We start from the raw sequence: 15,312 nt of genomic DNA on the forward strand, positions 1-15,312 counted from the left end.
GAAGAGTTGACTCATGTGAAAAGACCCTGATGCTGGGAAAGATAGAAGGTGGGAGGTGAAGGGGACGACAGAGGATGAGTTGGTTGGATGGCATCACCGACTCAATAGACATGAGTTTGAGCAAGCTTGGGGAGTTGGTGATGGACAGGGAAGCCTGGCGTGCTGCAGTCCATGGGGTCGCAAAGATTCAGACATGACTGAGCGACTGAACTGAACTGAAATGAGGTGATTTCTGTAAACAGTGTAGTTGCTGAAACTTTAAGTGTGTAATAAATATCTCCTTAGTTCCTTTGCTGCCGCTACTTCTAGTGTAGTGCTTTTTTTTAATTACTGATATTGTTCCATTTATTTAAGGTAATCTTAGAATAGTAGCTGCATAAATCCTTTTTTAATAACTTTTTGGTCCTGGAAGTTGAAATTTATGGTGATAAATGGTTGTGAATAAGTAAGGCAGCTTTGGGAAACAAAGGGAAGAGCATTTATTTTACCTTTTCTCTTGTCAATAATTTGAAATTTCTATTGAGGAAATATAAAGTAGCTCTCTTACCACACTCATATATAATATATACTAATACACAGTCCACAGACTAACTTGTACAATTGTCTCTGAATGAAGAAAAGGGAGGCTTCTTTAACCATTCAGTTTTACTAAGATATATTTATATTGACTTCTGTAGATCTTTCATATATGTAGGCACCTCCCTTGATGATGCAGCCTGGAAAATTTTTTAATGCTCTTTGAACATTTTATTTGTGTTGATGCCCATACTTACCTGTAGAGTACTGTGGGAATTACCGGTCTTGATACAGTTTGAAGGATGTAATACTAGCTTGAATCAAGAGCAAAAAAGCCAAGAAGATCTGACAAGGTATTTAGTACTCTAGCTTCAAATGGAATACCGATGAAAAGAAAGAAGTACATATGGAAAGAATGAAAAAAGTTTTGAAATTTTCTTCTATTACATAGGCTCTTTAGACTGTTTTTCCTTCTGTGTCTGATGGGAGCTACATATACTACAATAGAAAACAATGCAGTTTAATGTGAGAAGACGATCAATACATTCTTATCATTAAATTTTTTTATTTTATTTCTTAAAGAGAGCATTTTATCCTGTCTTGGTGGTATTATAAACCTGAATATGGGAAATATTGCACATACTTTAATATAATAGCATATCACACCTTATGCTGCAAGCATTTCACATACTTCTTTGTCACTTTCCCACTGCCTGTCTGGTGCTCTGTTCTTCAGTTCAGTCGCTCAGTAATTAATTACTGAATGAATAAATGAAGGAATGAAAATAACTCCTGAAGTGAATTTTTTTAATGTGTTATAAAGACACTGCAAGTACAAAGCATTTGAAAATCAAGTTTGATCGATGAATATAGTTCTTATTTGAAATGAGTTTTTGAGAAGTATTTTTCTACTTAGTTTGCTTTATTAAAATATGTAAATTTAAAAGAATCTATTAATAGCTTCTAGACAATCTATTAATAGCTTCTATGACAATTCTGCCTCTGGTTTTTGGTGGTCTTATGGGATGCTTGTTTTCTGTTCCCTTTCCTAATCAACATCTGCCTTCATAGCTCCAAGCAAAATGAATGATAACGTAACAAGGAAGTTTATTCCTTTTTGATTTCTCAATTTGTCTTAATTACAAGGTTCTAAAGTACATGCAGTTAAACAAATTAACAAAAATCTATGTACAACAGATATTAAAAAGGACCAAAATTATGTCAGCTGTTTGGTATATATTTTAATAAAGTCTCAAGTTGGCATCCTCACAAGTATGGTTGGGGAAAATGATACACTTTTGTGCCAATCACACTGAAATGGCAGTTTCAATCTATAGTACTTGTGTGACTAGTTCTAAAAGATTTTAAGAAGGTCAATATGAAGCAAGCAGCCAGCTGTTGGGTTTATCAAAGATAAACTCCTACAGAGTACAGCGGCATTTAATACATCAGTGGAGCATGAAAAAACTACACAAATTAAATTGAGAAAGCAGCTGCTCGTTGAAGATGTGTATCTTTATATTGAACTCCACAGGATGCGTTTGGGAAGTTGGATTAAAACATTTTATCAAGAAAATCTCAAAACTTTGAATTTTCTTCCCAATAAAAAAGGGTAAATTTTAAAGATTTGTAACTATTTTCCCCAGTGCCTCTATAAAATGATTGTTAGTCTTATTTCTTTAAGACTCATAGTGCATCACAAAACAGAACCATGTAGCAATCGTAGCCTCTCAAGCTATGATAAAGCAGAATTTGTTGTTAATATTTTCACAAGGTTAAGAGATATCTGCCATTTCATTTTTACCCTCTTTCTTGCAGAGATGAGGGAGATCTGTTTACATTTCAAAATCTAGTGGTCCTGTATTTTGTATGGTTGTAAGCAAATAGAAAGGGTTCCTAATATATTTTATAGAGGTTCAGAACAGTTTTTAAAAAATGTATTTAGAATCAACTCCTACTGTTTTTTTTAGTACACTGAAACTCTGAACATTTTGTTGTTGTTTAGTGTTGTAACATTGTCCAGACTTTAAAAATTATTTATTTGTGGGGCACATACATAGTACATAGGTTGTATGGTGAACAGATGAGCTGAATGAACTGTGACTTCCTTATATTATCACAACTGTTCTGTCCAGTCTCCTATCAATCAGTTTCAACCTAGCAAGAAAGAAAGTTAAGCTGCACATCAAGAATATTTTTTTAAATATGTCCTTAAGGATTATCCAATAGCTTTTAGAAAAAAGTAGCAGGAAAGATCAATGTTATATAATTTATGCAGAGTAACTTCACAATTCTTAAATTAGGATCCTTAATTCTCAGAGTGCTTAAAATAATGTGAATACCTTTCCATGCATATGAAAATGTTTTGTTTCATTTGAATAGTGGTTTTCTGCAAATATTTAAGACTAACAGATAAGTGCAAGGTACGGTGAATTTTAAGTGAAAGGCGATTATAGTTGTTAACTCTCAGTTTTGGCTAAGCTGCTGGAAAAGTAGTGCTTATTGCAGTCCCCTTTTCTGTAACTAAATGATATAATTATATAAGTGTTTAATATTCTTTAGCTGTATGTCTGAGTTTTTGAGACCTGGCCGTAAAATTCTTGCAGTAGTTATTTGATATGGCGCATGTATTTTATGTTTATTTTCCATATGGGCATTTTATCAGAAGGTTTGATAACAAAATCACGTCTTTTCTCCTTATAGATGGGTTCACATTGTTTGTGCCCTGTATGTTCCTGGTGTAGCCTTTGGAGATATTGATAAATTACGACCAGTAACACTAACAGAAATGAACTATTCCAAATATGGTGCCAAGGTGAGACAAATTGTTTTTGATTGTCTAAGAGAAAGTTTTACTTGTTAGTTTATGTGGCTTTTTGCTAATATCATTATTAACTACAGAAATGCTTATTACTAATTATGCTGTTGCTTGTGTGCGTGCTTAGTCGCTCTGTTGTGTCTGACTCTTTGTGACCCAATTGGGCTGTAACTTGTCAAGTTTCTCTGTCCATGGAATTTTCCAGGAAAGAATAGTGGAATGAGTTGCCATTTCCTTCTCCATGGGATCTTCCCAACCCAGGGATTGAACCCAGGGTCTCCTGAATTGCAGGTGGATTCTTTACTGTCTGAGCCAGCAGGGAAGCCCAATTATGCTATTGGAAAGTACTAAATCATTTATAATTGACAGTAATTTTCCCAGAAAGCCGGTAATATATAAATTCTTCCATGTATTTGTAGTTTAGTTTAACCTGTGGGGAAAAATGATAGTTGATATCACTGTTATTTCCCTGGCATTTGGCATACTGCTTTGTGTATAATGAATTCTCAGATTAAATCCTTATTTTTAACCAGTTGGACCAAATATGAGCTTAATTTCTGACTTTACTTTTGAAGTGAAATTTATGAAATTATGAAAAGAGTGCTAGATACACTCATTATTTTACTCCGATTTCAAGGACTGATTTTATGACTACATAACCTGCCCTAGCAAATGAGTCTCCGTAGATTATAAACTGGTTTTTCACTATGACTGAGCTTTAGATTATGATTGATAAGATTACACACTTATTAGTTTAAACTTAAGTATAGAATTACTGCACACATCTTTAGAATGCTAGAACTAATTAGGCACTGATATATATTCTCTTTCCATTACTGTCTGTTGGGCATTTGGGAAGGGAGTCTCTTGAAGAGCATTAGTAGCAAATTAAAGGTAAGGTGAGAAACTTATATATTGTTGGAAAATTCTGATTTTAAACTTTGATAGTTTCTGCTATTATATCCAGAATATCCTCCTTGGACTGTAACAGTCACTCCAGTAATCTTTTGCTTTGGTTTGGGTAATTGCAGCTTCCCTCTCCAGAATTGGCTACAGCTTCTAGGCCCTAATATTGAATTTACTTTCCTCAGGTAACTGTACACTGTCTTGTTGGTTCTCTAATGCCTTTAAACTGTAGTAAATAAATACTAATTTGTCTACATTTTCTAGTTGAGTAGAAGCAATACAGATTACCTGCTGCTGCTGCTACTAAGTCGCTTCAGTCGTGTCCGACTCTGTGCGACCCCATAGACGGCAGCCCACCAGGCTCCGCCGTCCCCGGGATTCTCCAGGCAAGAATACTGGAGTGGGTTGCCATTTCCTTCTCCAGACAGATTACGTAGTCCACCACTTTTGGAAATGGAAGTTCCTACTTTTTGATAGCAGCTTCCATCGAGCCTAAAAGGGACTGACTTCCATCATTTTCAATAGGCATGTGTTGTTGCCATAAATATAAATCTGAAAGTAATTTAAAAAAAACAGTAAGCAGATACTACTTCATAAAACTGAGGCTAGCAGTGACCTCTGGATTAAAAACGAGTCATTAAATGTATAATTATCAGCTGATTTTTTTTTTCATTGTCACCTGCTTTTGTGTTGAAGTATTACTAGGAAATGGAGTAAAAAAATTATGTACTGTCTAGCTCATCTGCAAAATCAAACCCAATGTTGTGAGTTTTATCTTAGACAACTCTCTAGATCACATTGTCTATCCATTTCCTAATCCCGATTACTTTTTTCCCTGTGTTCTCAGTTGCTTCGTTCCCTAGCATTTTAAATGATTCAAGCAATTGAGGAAGATTCTATTTTCTTTGTTAGATTGTTCTATAGTCTTTTAAGACGTCAGTGTCCGACATTTTTTCTTTGTGTTCTTTCAGAAGTCCCTTGCCCAATTTCATCATATTACATTAAATTACTCATTTAATGTAATTTTATTACATTAAATTACATTAAATTGTTATCCTGAACAATTTGATTCTGTACATGGTATTGACATCCTTTAAATAGTTTAATTTCTCCCCTTCTCCATCCCCCCTCCTCTCTTTTTCTTTGTTTAACAGTGTTTTGGTTTCATGTTTATATTACTACTTGCTGATATTTTATACCATATATATACTACTGTTAATGGAAAAGACCTTTAAACTAGGCAGTAGAATGTCAGGAGTTGCCAGTGTTTTCACACCTGTGCCCAGAACACAGTTCTTGGATAACGGTGCTAATCTATCAGTTTGGTACTGTCTACCAAGTAGGTACTGACTATTGCAGTATTACAATGATGTTTTTAGCATCTATTGAAACTTTTTCATTTTTCTTTTTAAATGTTTCTCTCATATTTAATTTATATAGAATGCATTTACTAAGCAGTTCTTCCTTAACTGGCTACTGACGGTCTTTCATAATTTAGCAAGTTTTTTTGTGAAGGTTCATATTTATAGAGTATATTTTGATAGTAGGTTTTTTTTTTCTTTTCTTCCTCTCTGTGGTTTAGTTAAAAGTATTAAAAAATAAATTAGGGTGCTGGCATTTGGGGTAATTTCAACAGTTTATACCTTTAGTTTTGCAGTTTTTCCTTTTATATACAGGAAGAATATAAATCATTGGTTATACTGTGTATTATTATCAATTGCACAAAGTTGTTTACTTAAGATTGCTTCTGCTTCTCTTAAATGTATTTTAAAAATGTGTTATTTCTTTGATTTCAATGTCTAGATCTTTTGGTGAATTTTCTCTGGCTTCTTACTCGTTTTCTTTAATTTTTTCAAATAGTATATTACTGTTGAAATAAGTGTCGTTTAGTGGTTAAGAGCATGGACTTTAAGATTATCTGGTTAAAGACTGCACTTACCTCAGTTTTCTCATGTGTAAGATGAGAATGACTGTAGTACTTCTTCCACATATTATTGTGAAATAGTGTCAAATGATACTATATATAAATAATTACATACATTAATTCATGTAAAGTGCTTAGAATAGTGCTTAGGGCATGGTAAGCCCTCAACTACTTATTGTTGTAATCATTATTATATAAGTGGAATTTTGGTTTTGTAAAACTATATAGAGAATTACTTTTTTTCATATAAATATTTGGCTTACCTACATTTTCTGTTTATATTGATATACTATTGGTACTATTGGTTCACTATTTGTATTTTGTAGATGCTTTGTATGAGAATGCAGTTTTTGTTCTGGGAATGTTTTCCCTCTGAGACTTTTCCTATTATTCCGTTGTAGGAGTGTAGCTTCTGTGAAGACCCTCGTTTTGCTCGAACTGGAGTTTGCATTAGCTGTGATGCAGGGATGTGCAGAGCCTATTTCCATGTGACCTGTGCTCAGAAGGAAGGTCTGCTTTCAGAGGCAGCAGCAGAAGAGGTAGGTTTATTTAAATCCATGGTTGGTGAATATGTTCATAAGACTTATCATGACTCCATTATACTCTCCAACAGGTGTGCATTTTAAAATAAATTTGTGAGTTTATTCTTTAAGTCTTTGTCTAGATCACTGGTCTAAAATTTCGAGTAAACAATATGTATGAATTTTTTTCAGTCTTAAAGCTAGCCATACATTTGGAAAGCCTGTTACAAATTTTATAATGAAATCTGACAGATAAAATGAAACATAATTCGAAGTGTTTTAAAGCATTATAATGTCTGCATAACTTGCATAAGAATCTAAAATTATATTTTAGTAATAACCTTGCTCTGTTTCTCTTTAAATAAAATCATTACCCTGTCTTCAGTACCTGCATTTCTATTTCTTTACAATTATTTGTAATTCTAAAATTTTCCCACTAGAAATTTAAATTAAGCAATCAGTCATTTTCAAAGTATGTTTTTGGGACTCTTCGATATTCTTTCAAGGTCTGTGAGGTTAAAATTGTCTTCATAACAGTATGAAAATAGTACGTACTTTTTTTGCTCTTAATTTTCTCACAGGTAATAGTGGAGATTTTCAGAGATTATATAGCATATAACAATATAACGTATGAATGTGGAAGCAGTTTTGAAAATCCAGCGGTCTTCTTTTAATCTAGATATTAAGAGACTTGCAAAAATGTAAAACAATGTCACTCTTCTCACTAAGAATTTTTCTGTATGTAAATCTTAGTATTTTTCATAAGTTGTTATTTTTATTAATATGTAGTGGGCTTATTGTTATTTTAAAATAAATGAATATTTTAAAAACTTCTCAATTTTAAATTCTAATACGGTAACTAACTCACATAAACTCTTTGCAGGTTTTCAAAACCTTTTACTATTATAAGGGGTCCTGAGACCAAGTTTTGTTAATTTTTTTTTTTAAGCTTTTTATATAAGTAGATAATTGAGTGTTCTATAATTCTTACTTTATATATGGAATAGATTTATGATAATATCTAAGCCTCTGTTGTTATGCTCTCTTTATTGGGTGAATTTTCAGTGTCATGTAAAAATACATTTTTTATGTTGGGCTTTCATCTTCCTCCATTTTATTTCATAGACAAGAAACAAGTAAAAAAGATAATCTCATGAAAAATTTTTGAGCCAATTTTACGGGACATATTTTACCAATGAATGAATCCTATTGAGATTATGTTTTGGGCACATATATCTGTTTTTGTGCCAGTCTCTGATTATGATGAGTTATATTTTGATTAATTGAAGAAGAGTACTAAAGGGACATTAAGCATTTTCACAGCTGTTTGGTAGACCTATATAGCGGAGCAGTTGTATAATGGGGTTATGTAGGTTACTCACTGGTCATAGCAAACACCCTCCTCCAATCACACAAGAGATGACTCTACACATGGACATCATCAAATAGCCAGAACCAAAATCAGATAGATTATATTCTTTGCAACCAAAGATGGAGAAGCTCTATACAGTCAGCAAAAAAAAGACTGGGAGCTGACAGTGGCTCAGATCATGAACTCCTTATTGCAAAATTGAGACTTAAACTGAACAAAATAGAGAAAACCATTAGGCCTTCAGATATGACCTTTAGGTCAAATCTCTTATGATTATACAGTAGAAGTGACAAATAGATTGAAGGGATTAGATATGATAGACAGATCTAATCTGGAAAGCTATGGACAAAAAGAATCATGACATTGTACAGAAGGTGGTGATCAAAACTATCCCCAAGAAAGAGAAATGCAGAAAGGCAAAATGGTTGTCTGAGGAGGCCTTACAAATACCTGAGAAAAGAAGAGAAGCAAAAAGCAAAGGAGAAAAGGAAAGATATTCCCATTTGAATGCAGAGTTCCAAAGAATAGTAAAGAGAGATAAGAAAGGCTTCCTCAGTGATCAGTGCAAAGCAATAGAGAAAACAGTAGAATGGGAAAGACTAGAGATCTCTTCAAGAAAACTAGAGATACCAAGGGAACATTTCATGCAGAGATGGGCTCAATAAAGGACAGAAATGGTATGGACCTAGCAGAAGCAAAGGATAGAAGTGGCAAGAATACACAGAAGAACTATACAAAAAAGATCTTCATGACCCAGATAGCTACAATGGTGTGATCACTCACCTAGAACCAGACATCTTGGAGTTGGCCTTAGGAAGCATCACTATGAACAAAGCTAGTGGAGATGATGGAATCCCAGTTGAGTTATTTCAAATCCCAAAAGATGATGCTGTGAAAGTGCTGCACTCAATAGGCCAGCAAATTTGGAAAACTCAGTAGTGGCCACAGGACTGGAAAAGGTCAGTTTTCATTCCACTCCCAAAGAAGGGCAATGCCAAATAATCTTCAAACTAGTACACAATTGCACTTATTTCACATGCTAGCAAAGGAATTCTCAAAATTCTCCAAGCCAAGCTTCAGCAGTATGTGAACTGAGAACTTCCAGATGTTCAAGCTGGATTTAGAAAAGGCAGAGGAACCAGAGATCCAATTGCCAACATCTGTTGGATCATAGAAAAAACAAGAGAATTCCAGAAAAACATTTACTTCTGCTTCATTAACTACCCCAAAGCCTTTGACTGTGTGGATCACAACAAACTGTGGAAAATACTTCAAGAGGTGGGAATACCAGACCACCTTACCTGCCTCCTGCAAAACCTGTATGCAGGTCAAGAAGCAACAGTTAGAATCGTACATGGAACAACAGACTGATTGAAAATTGGGAAAGGAGTACGTCAAATCTGTATACTGTCACCCTGCTTATTTAACTTATATGCAGAGTACATCATGCGAAATGCCGGGCTGGCTGAAGCACAAGCTGGAATCAAAATTGCTTGGAGAAGTATCAATAACCTCAGATATGCAGATTGTACCACCCTTATGGCAGAAAGCGAAGAGGATAAAGAGCCTCTTGATGAAAGTGAAAGAGGAGAGTGAAAAAGCTTGCCTAAAACTCAACATTCCATAAAACTAAGATCATGGCATCCCATCCCATCACTTTATGACGAATAGTTGGGGGAACAGTGGAAACAGTGACAGACTTTATTTTCTTGGTCTCCAAAATCACTGCAATGGTAACTGCAGCCATGAAATTAAAAGACGCTTACTCCTTAGAAGAAAAGCTATGACCAACCTAGACAGTATGTTAGAAAGCAGAGACATTACTTTGCCAACAAGGCAAAGCTATGGTTTTTCAGGTGGTCATGTATGGATTTGAGAGTTGGACTGTAAAGAAAGGTGGGCACCAAAGAATTGATGTTTTTGAACTGTGGTGTTGAAGAAGGCTCTTGAGAGTCTCTTGGACTGCAAGGAGATCAAACCAATGCTCGGCAGAAATCCGGAGAGATAAAAGAAGTAAGACTCAGCAAATCAGATAAATCTCAGTGAATATCTGGATCAGCGAATCTGTAGGTTAAGGTTATGACTTTACTTCTGGAAACTTTGAACTTTGTAGCAAGGATGGTTTTTTTGTAGCCATTTCTTTTAGAACTTGTTGAGAGGGCTTTGCCTTTTATACTGTGGTAGTTTGGGTCTCTTTGTATAGTGTCATCCTACATTATTTTTGGTAGACAGTAGCCATTTAATTAATGAAAATGTGTGAAGTAGCCATGTATGGGACGGTGTGTATAATGGGGTCCATAGTGATTTAGAGATTGCATCTCCACATCTAAAGGCATTCAAATTAAAACAAAATACAGTATTACACTGAATAAATAGTTTACAGTTTATGGTCTGTATATCTATATGCTGTTGCTGCTGCTAAGTCGCTTCAGTTGTGTCCGACTCTGTGCGACCCCATAGACGGCAGCGCACCAGGCTCCCCTGTCCCTGGGATTCTCCAGGCAAGAACACTGGAGTATTTGTGAGCTAATCTGGGGAAATTTACAGGGAAAGTTAGAGGAATCACCATGTGGAAATTGGGCCTGAGGTTTTTTCCTTGCCTTGCTCCCTTTTTTGATTAGGTAGGAATTCTGGATTTTGGAATAATGAAGTGTGACTTTTCTCTCCCCATCTTGTTAAATGAACTCTTTTGGGGGAAATGATTTAAAGCGTATTTACATGCATTTGTGGTTTCTTCTTGTAAACAGTTATATAATTGAAAAATCATAAAGATTTTTTTTTAATCATAAAGATTTTTGAATAGTGTTTTAAAATACAAGACTTAGCATGAATCAATATTAATGAAGTTTGCTCTTGTCAGTAAACATCTTGTTAAAATGAACTTCTTGGCTACTTTTCCTGGTTGTACTTCTGTAGATTAAGATTTATGTAATGCATATTTGATTAAAAAATAAATTTTAAATCAAAATAGATCTGCTGTTTGTGAGTATGCCTTGTCTTCTGTTTCAGTTTTATGACATTAGAGAAGGCACTTTTTTAAAGACTGTTTTATTAAGTTGGATTTCTTACTTCTTAATGGCTGTTTTATATAGGCAGTCAAAGAAAGATTGAAAATGAGAGTAAGTACTTTGGTTTCATCCAGTGACATCATACACCCTAGCATACTTTTTTCATCTTTTTATAGCCTTCTGGGTAGGATTAGGGGCAGGAGGAGAAGGGGACGACAGAGGGTGAGATGGTTGGATGGCATCACTGAGTCGATGGACATGGGTTTGGGTAGACTCCGGGAGTTGGTGATGGACAGAGAGGCCTGGCGTGCTGCAATTCATGGGGTCGCAAACAGTCGGACACGACTGAGTGACTGAACTGAACTGAACTGAACTGATAGCCTTCTGCCATAGTACTTTATCCTATTAGTGAGATCTATTCTATTGCTTTTGACCCATTTTGTGAAAATTCTGGATTATTTAGAATATTTAACCATGCTATGACAAAATATACCTTATTGTTAAAACCAAACTATAAAACAGGCCCAGTTATGCTGATTGCAACTTATGTTTCACATCATTTAGTTAGCCTTAAGATTCCTTATCTTTCATTTAAACCATATGGTAGTTTCTTCTATGATAAAGTATGATTTTGGTACTGTGAACATTGTTATAATCAGTTACCATGTAAAAAATTCTCTTTGAAACAATGTGAAATTATGTATCAATTTTTTTCCTACAACTTTTGATTTAATGGATTGAAATCATTCATGGATTAAATTTCAAAGGCTCAAATTAGATATTTCGCACTGAACTGATGCCTTAATATTGCTAGAAGAACCAGGATTGGTAAGAATGGCTCTTGTTGGATCAAAACATTTTTAAATGAATTAATGAAGAAGTTACATCCCTTAAAAGCAGATGTTTTGTATGAAATCTTAAGTAATATTTTTATATGGCTGTTTTAGGCATTATTTTAAAAATTATTCTGGATGAACTCTGACAGTTACTCAGATCACTTTCTCTCACACTCCATATCTAATCCATTAGCATACCCGTCTTCAAAGTATATCTAGTACATGTTCAATGTCTTCTTGCTAATAAATTCATTGCTGTGCCGTAGTCCAAGTCTTCTTTTGTCACCTAGATTAATATAATAACCTCCCAGCTCTTTCTAGCCTTGTCTTGCTAGAGCAGAGGGTGGCAATTTTTTCTTTTTACTATGAAGAGCCAGATAGTAAATATTTTAGGCTTTGTGGGCCTATGGCTTGTGTGTAACTATTTAACTTTGCCACTGATTATGAAAAATCCATAGACAGTATATAAACAAATGAACATGGCTGTGTTCAAATAAAACTGTATTTCCAAAAATAGGCAGTGCCAGATTTGGCTTTCAGGTCATACTTTAGTGTCAAGCCTTTTCGTAGGGAACAGAGGACATTTTCAGTTGTAGCTAGTATTATCCCATTAAAACCTAAGTCAGATCTGGTCACTCCTTTGCTCAAAACCCTTCGGTGGCTTTGCATCTGATCCAAACTAGAGGCCAGTTTCTCTGCTAATTTATAAGGGTCTGTGTGATCTGGCTTCACATTACCTCTCTGAGTTTATTATTTCCTCTCATTCAGCCTCATTGGCTCACTTGTTGCTCCTTCAATGATTGGCAAGGTGAGCTCCTGCTCTGGGCCTCTGTATTTGTTTCCTTGCATGGGCTGCCCTTCCCCAACATGGCTCATTCCCTCAGTTTTTTCAGGTCCTCATTCTCTATCTACTACTCACTGTGGCTTTTCTTGGTCGCCCTGTCTAAAGTTGGAATCCTCCCCCTCCCATAACAGTTTCTATTCTCTTTTCTGCTGTTTTCTTCCCTTTTTTAACTAACCTAACCACTGTTCAATATAGCTCTAGTAGTTTTCTGGTAGTGTCCTTAGAATTTTCTAGGTATAGCACCAATATCATATGCAAACAGTGACAGTTTTACTTCTTTTCCAATTTGGATTCCTTTTCTTTTTCTTCTGTGATTGCTGTGTCTAAGACTTCCAAAATAACTATGTTGGATGAAAGTGGTACAAGTTGGCATCCTTATCTTGTTCCTGATGTTATAGGAAATGCTTTCAGCTTTTCACCATTGATTATGATGTTAACTGTGGGTTTATCGTATATGGCCTTTTTTATGTTGAGGAATGTTCCTTCTATGCCCACTTTCTGAAGAGTTGTTTTTTTTAAATCATAAATAGATATTGAATTATGTCAGATTTTTCTGCATCTATAAAGATGATCATATGGTTTTTATTTTTCAATTTGTTATTATGGTATATCACGATTGGCTTATAGATACTGAAAAATCTTTGCATCCCTGGAATAAGTCCCACTTGATCATGGTGTGTGGTAATATGTATGATTCTTTTTATTTTGTTTATTGTCTGTCACTTTCATTATGACATAGATTTATGAGGACAGGGGTTTTTTGTTATTATTTTTCACTGTGTTCTCAGTGATTAGAATACAACTTGAGGGACCAATCCCTTCTGTCATTCACCTTGTATGTGATCAACAGTTTAACATTTGAGGTCTTTTTTTTTTTTTTTAAGATTTCACTAAGAAAAGAGTTCTAGAGTAAAATTAGTTTTCAAACCATCATTTTGTGTATAGTGAATTACAATTTGATTTCCCATTTATCCTTGTTTTGATTTCCTATTTATCTACAGGCATTGCCTGAGGGTATTTCCTTGGTACTTTTTCTTGTGGTATTAGAATAACTTTATTCATACATGTGTCTCTTTGTCTCTTTGGTTTGCATAAGTTGCTCACTGCTTCCTCCAGCTTGTTTCCCGTTAGCAGATAGATCACTTTCACTTTAGTACTTCTCTAAGAATCATATTTAATTTTTTTTTGAAATATGACTGTAAGAAATATAATTTACTTGGAATTTATACAGATTATCAACTGCTCCAAACATTTACATGAGCCATATTATTAGATGTTTATGTACCTGGATAAAATTATTTTGATTCTCAACTATTATTCATTTAGCTGATGTGTACTTTTTATACTTTTGTTGTTGTTGAAAGCCTTATTGATTTTTTTCTTTTGTTGTAACTGGGAATGTTGATAAGCCTGTTTCTTAGTACGTTATATAGTGTTCTTTCTTTCAATTCTTAATAGTAGGTGTAGCTGTGTGTTTGCTTATTACCTGGTTTGTGATATTGTGAATTATGTTACTGACTGCAATTCTTTAATTTTCCAGAAATTTCAGAGCCACATGTGGAGTCTACTACCAATGTGCATGTGACTTTTATGATAAGTGTTTTGGTTGTTCATCTTTTTGATGTTGTACCTTATCTAGGCTTTTGGAAGCAAGTAATAGAATACTTAACTGTGGTAGCCATGTGTTAACTTATCTCATGACAGGAGACATAAACAATAGTAGTTCTGGAGTTGTTTCAGAAGCTCAGTGATCAAGTCTTATTTTATTCTTCTATTCTACCAACATTATTGTCTCATGGTCTCAACATTGCTGGAATAGCTCTAAATAAGCACTGTGTTCTTTCATTATAGAATTCAAAGCAGAGGAGGAGGGGAGAGGGTTCTCTTATCATTAGGACTGAAAAGTTTTCTCATATGTTCATTCCAGTAGATTGTCCCGTTATCTCATGTGTCAAAATAGTCATTATGGCTATCGTGAGCAGTGAGATAAGATGAATAGGTTAAACCTGACATTTTCAGTTTCTGTCAGAGAAAATGAATTTTACAAAACAGGAATATGTTGGAAGGGAATGGCTGGGGGAGTGAGCAGCTAACAAACAGTTTGCTACAGCCAGCCTAAAAAGTTGGCAGTTTATTTCCTTTGACTGTAGCTCATCCACATGCTTAGATTAAATGAAGTAATGTTTTTACTAGGTATTAAAAGAAGGAAAATAAGAATCAATTGTTTTGAATAAAAGAAAGAAACAAATGAAAATGTCACCGTTGCCATTTTTCTCTTCCTTGCTTCACAGTAGAAGAATTCTGATGTTCTGGCCTTTCTTTTCTCTGGGTTTGATCTGTTACCTTATCTTTGCCCTTTAAGAGTGTCATCCCCTTTCCTTCCAGCCTCTCTCATCACAGCGGAATTGGCTTCTGAGTAGCGTTTCCTTTTCAAGACTTTTTTTCTCATTATTTTTTTTCAAGTTAATATTGACTTTAGTTTTATAATCTTACACACAGAACTTTAAGGAATATTCTGTATGTCTGGGCTTCATCTTATTTTTTCCTACTTTGTTTTCTCCTTCGTT

The 15,312-nt window shown here is 34.6% G+C and overlaps 1 protein-coding gene across 14 annotated transcripts in view; it reads left to right on the forward strand.

The window, feature by feature from the left end:
* The window catches only part of PHF14 (PHD finger protein 14), a 198,816-nt gene that overhangs the window by 32,259 nt on the left and 151,245 nt on the right, over positions 1–15,312 (forward strand). For all 14 annotated transcript variants that reach the window (XR_014067027.1, XR_014067028.1, XR_014067026.1 and 11 more), the window contains exons 6-7: positions 3,220–3,331; positions 6,566–6,703. Coding sequence is in view for 7 of the 14 variants with exons in the window: in XM_081535370.1 (XP_081391496.1) it covers positions 3,220–3,331; positions 6,566–6,703 (250 nt within the window). In the remaining 7 variants the exon portion in view is untranslated. The remainder of the gene's footprint in view (positions 1–3,219; positions 3,332–6,565; positions 6,704–15,312) is intronic.

Source organism: Giraffa tippelskirchi, chromosome 10 (genome assembly GCF_054371585.1).
Source record: "Giraffa tippelskirchi isolate mGirTip1 chromosome 10, T2T-mGirTip1v1.2.pri, whole genome shotgun sequence".
Lineage (NCBI taxonomy): Eukaryota > Metazoa > Chordata > Mammalia > Artiodactyla > Giraffidae > Giraffa > Giraffa tippelskirchi.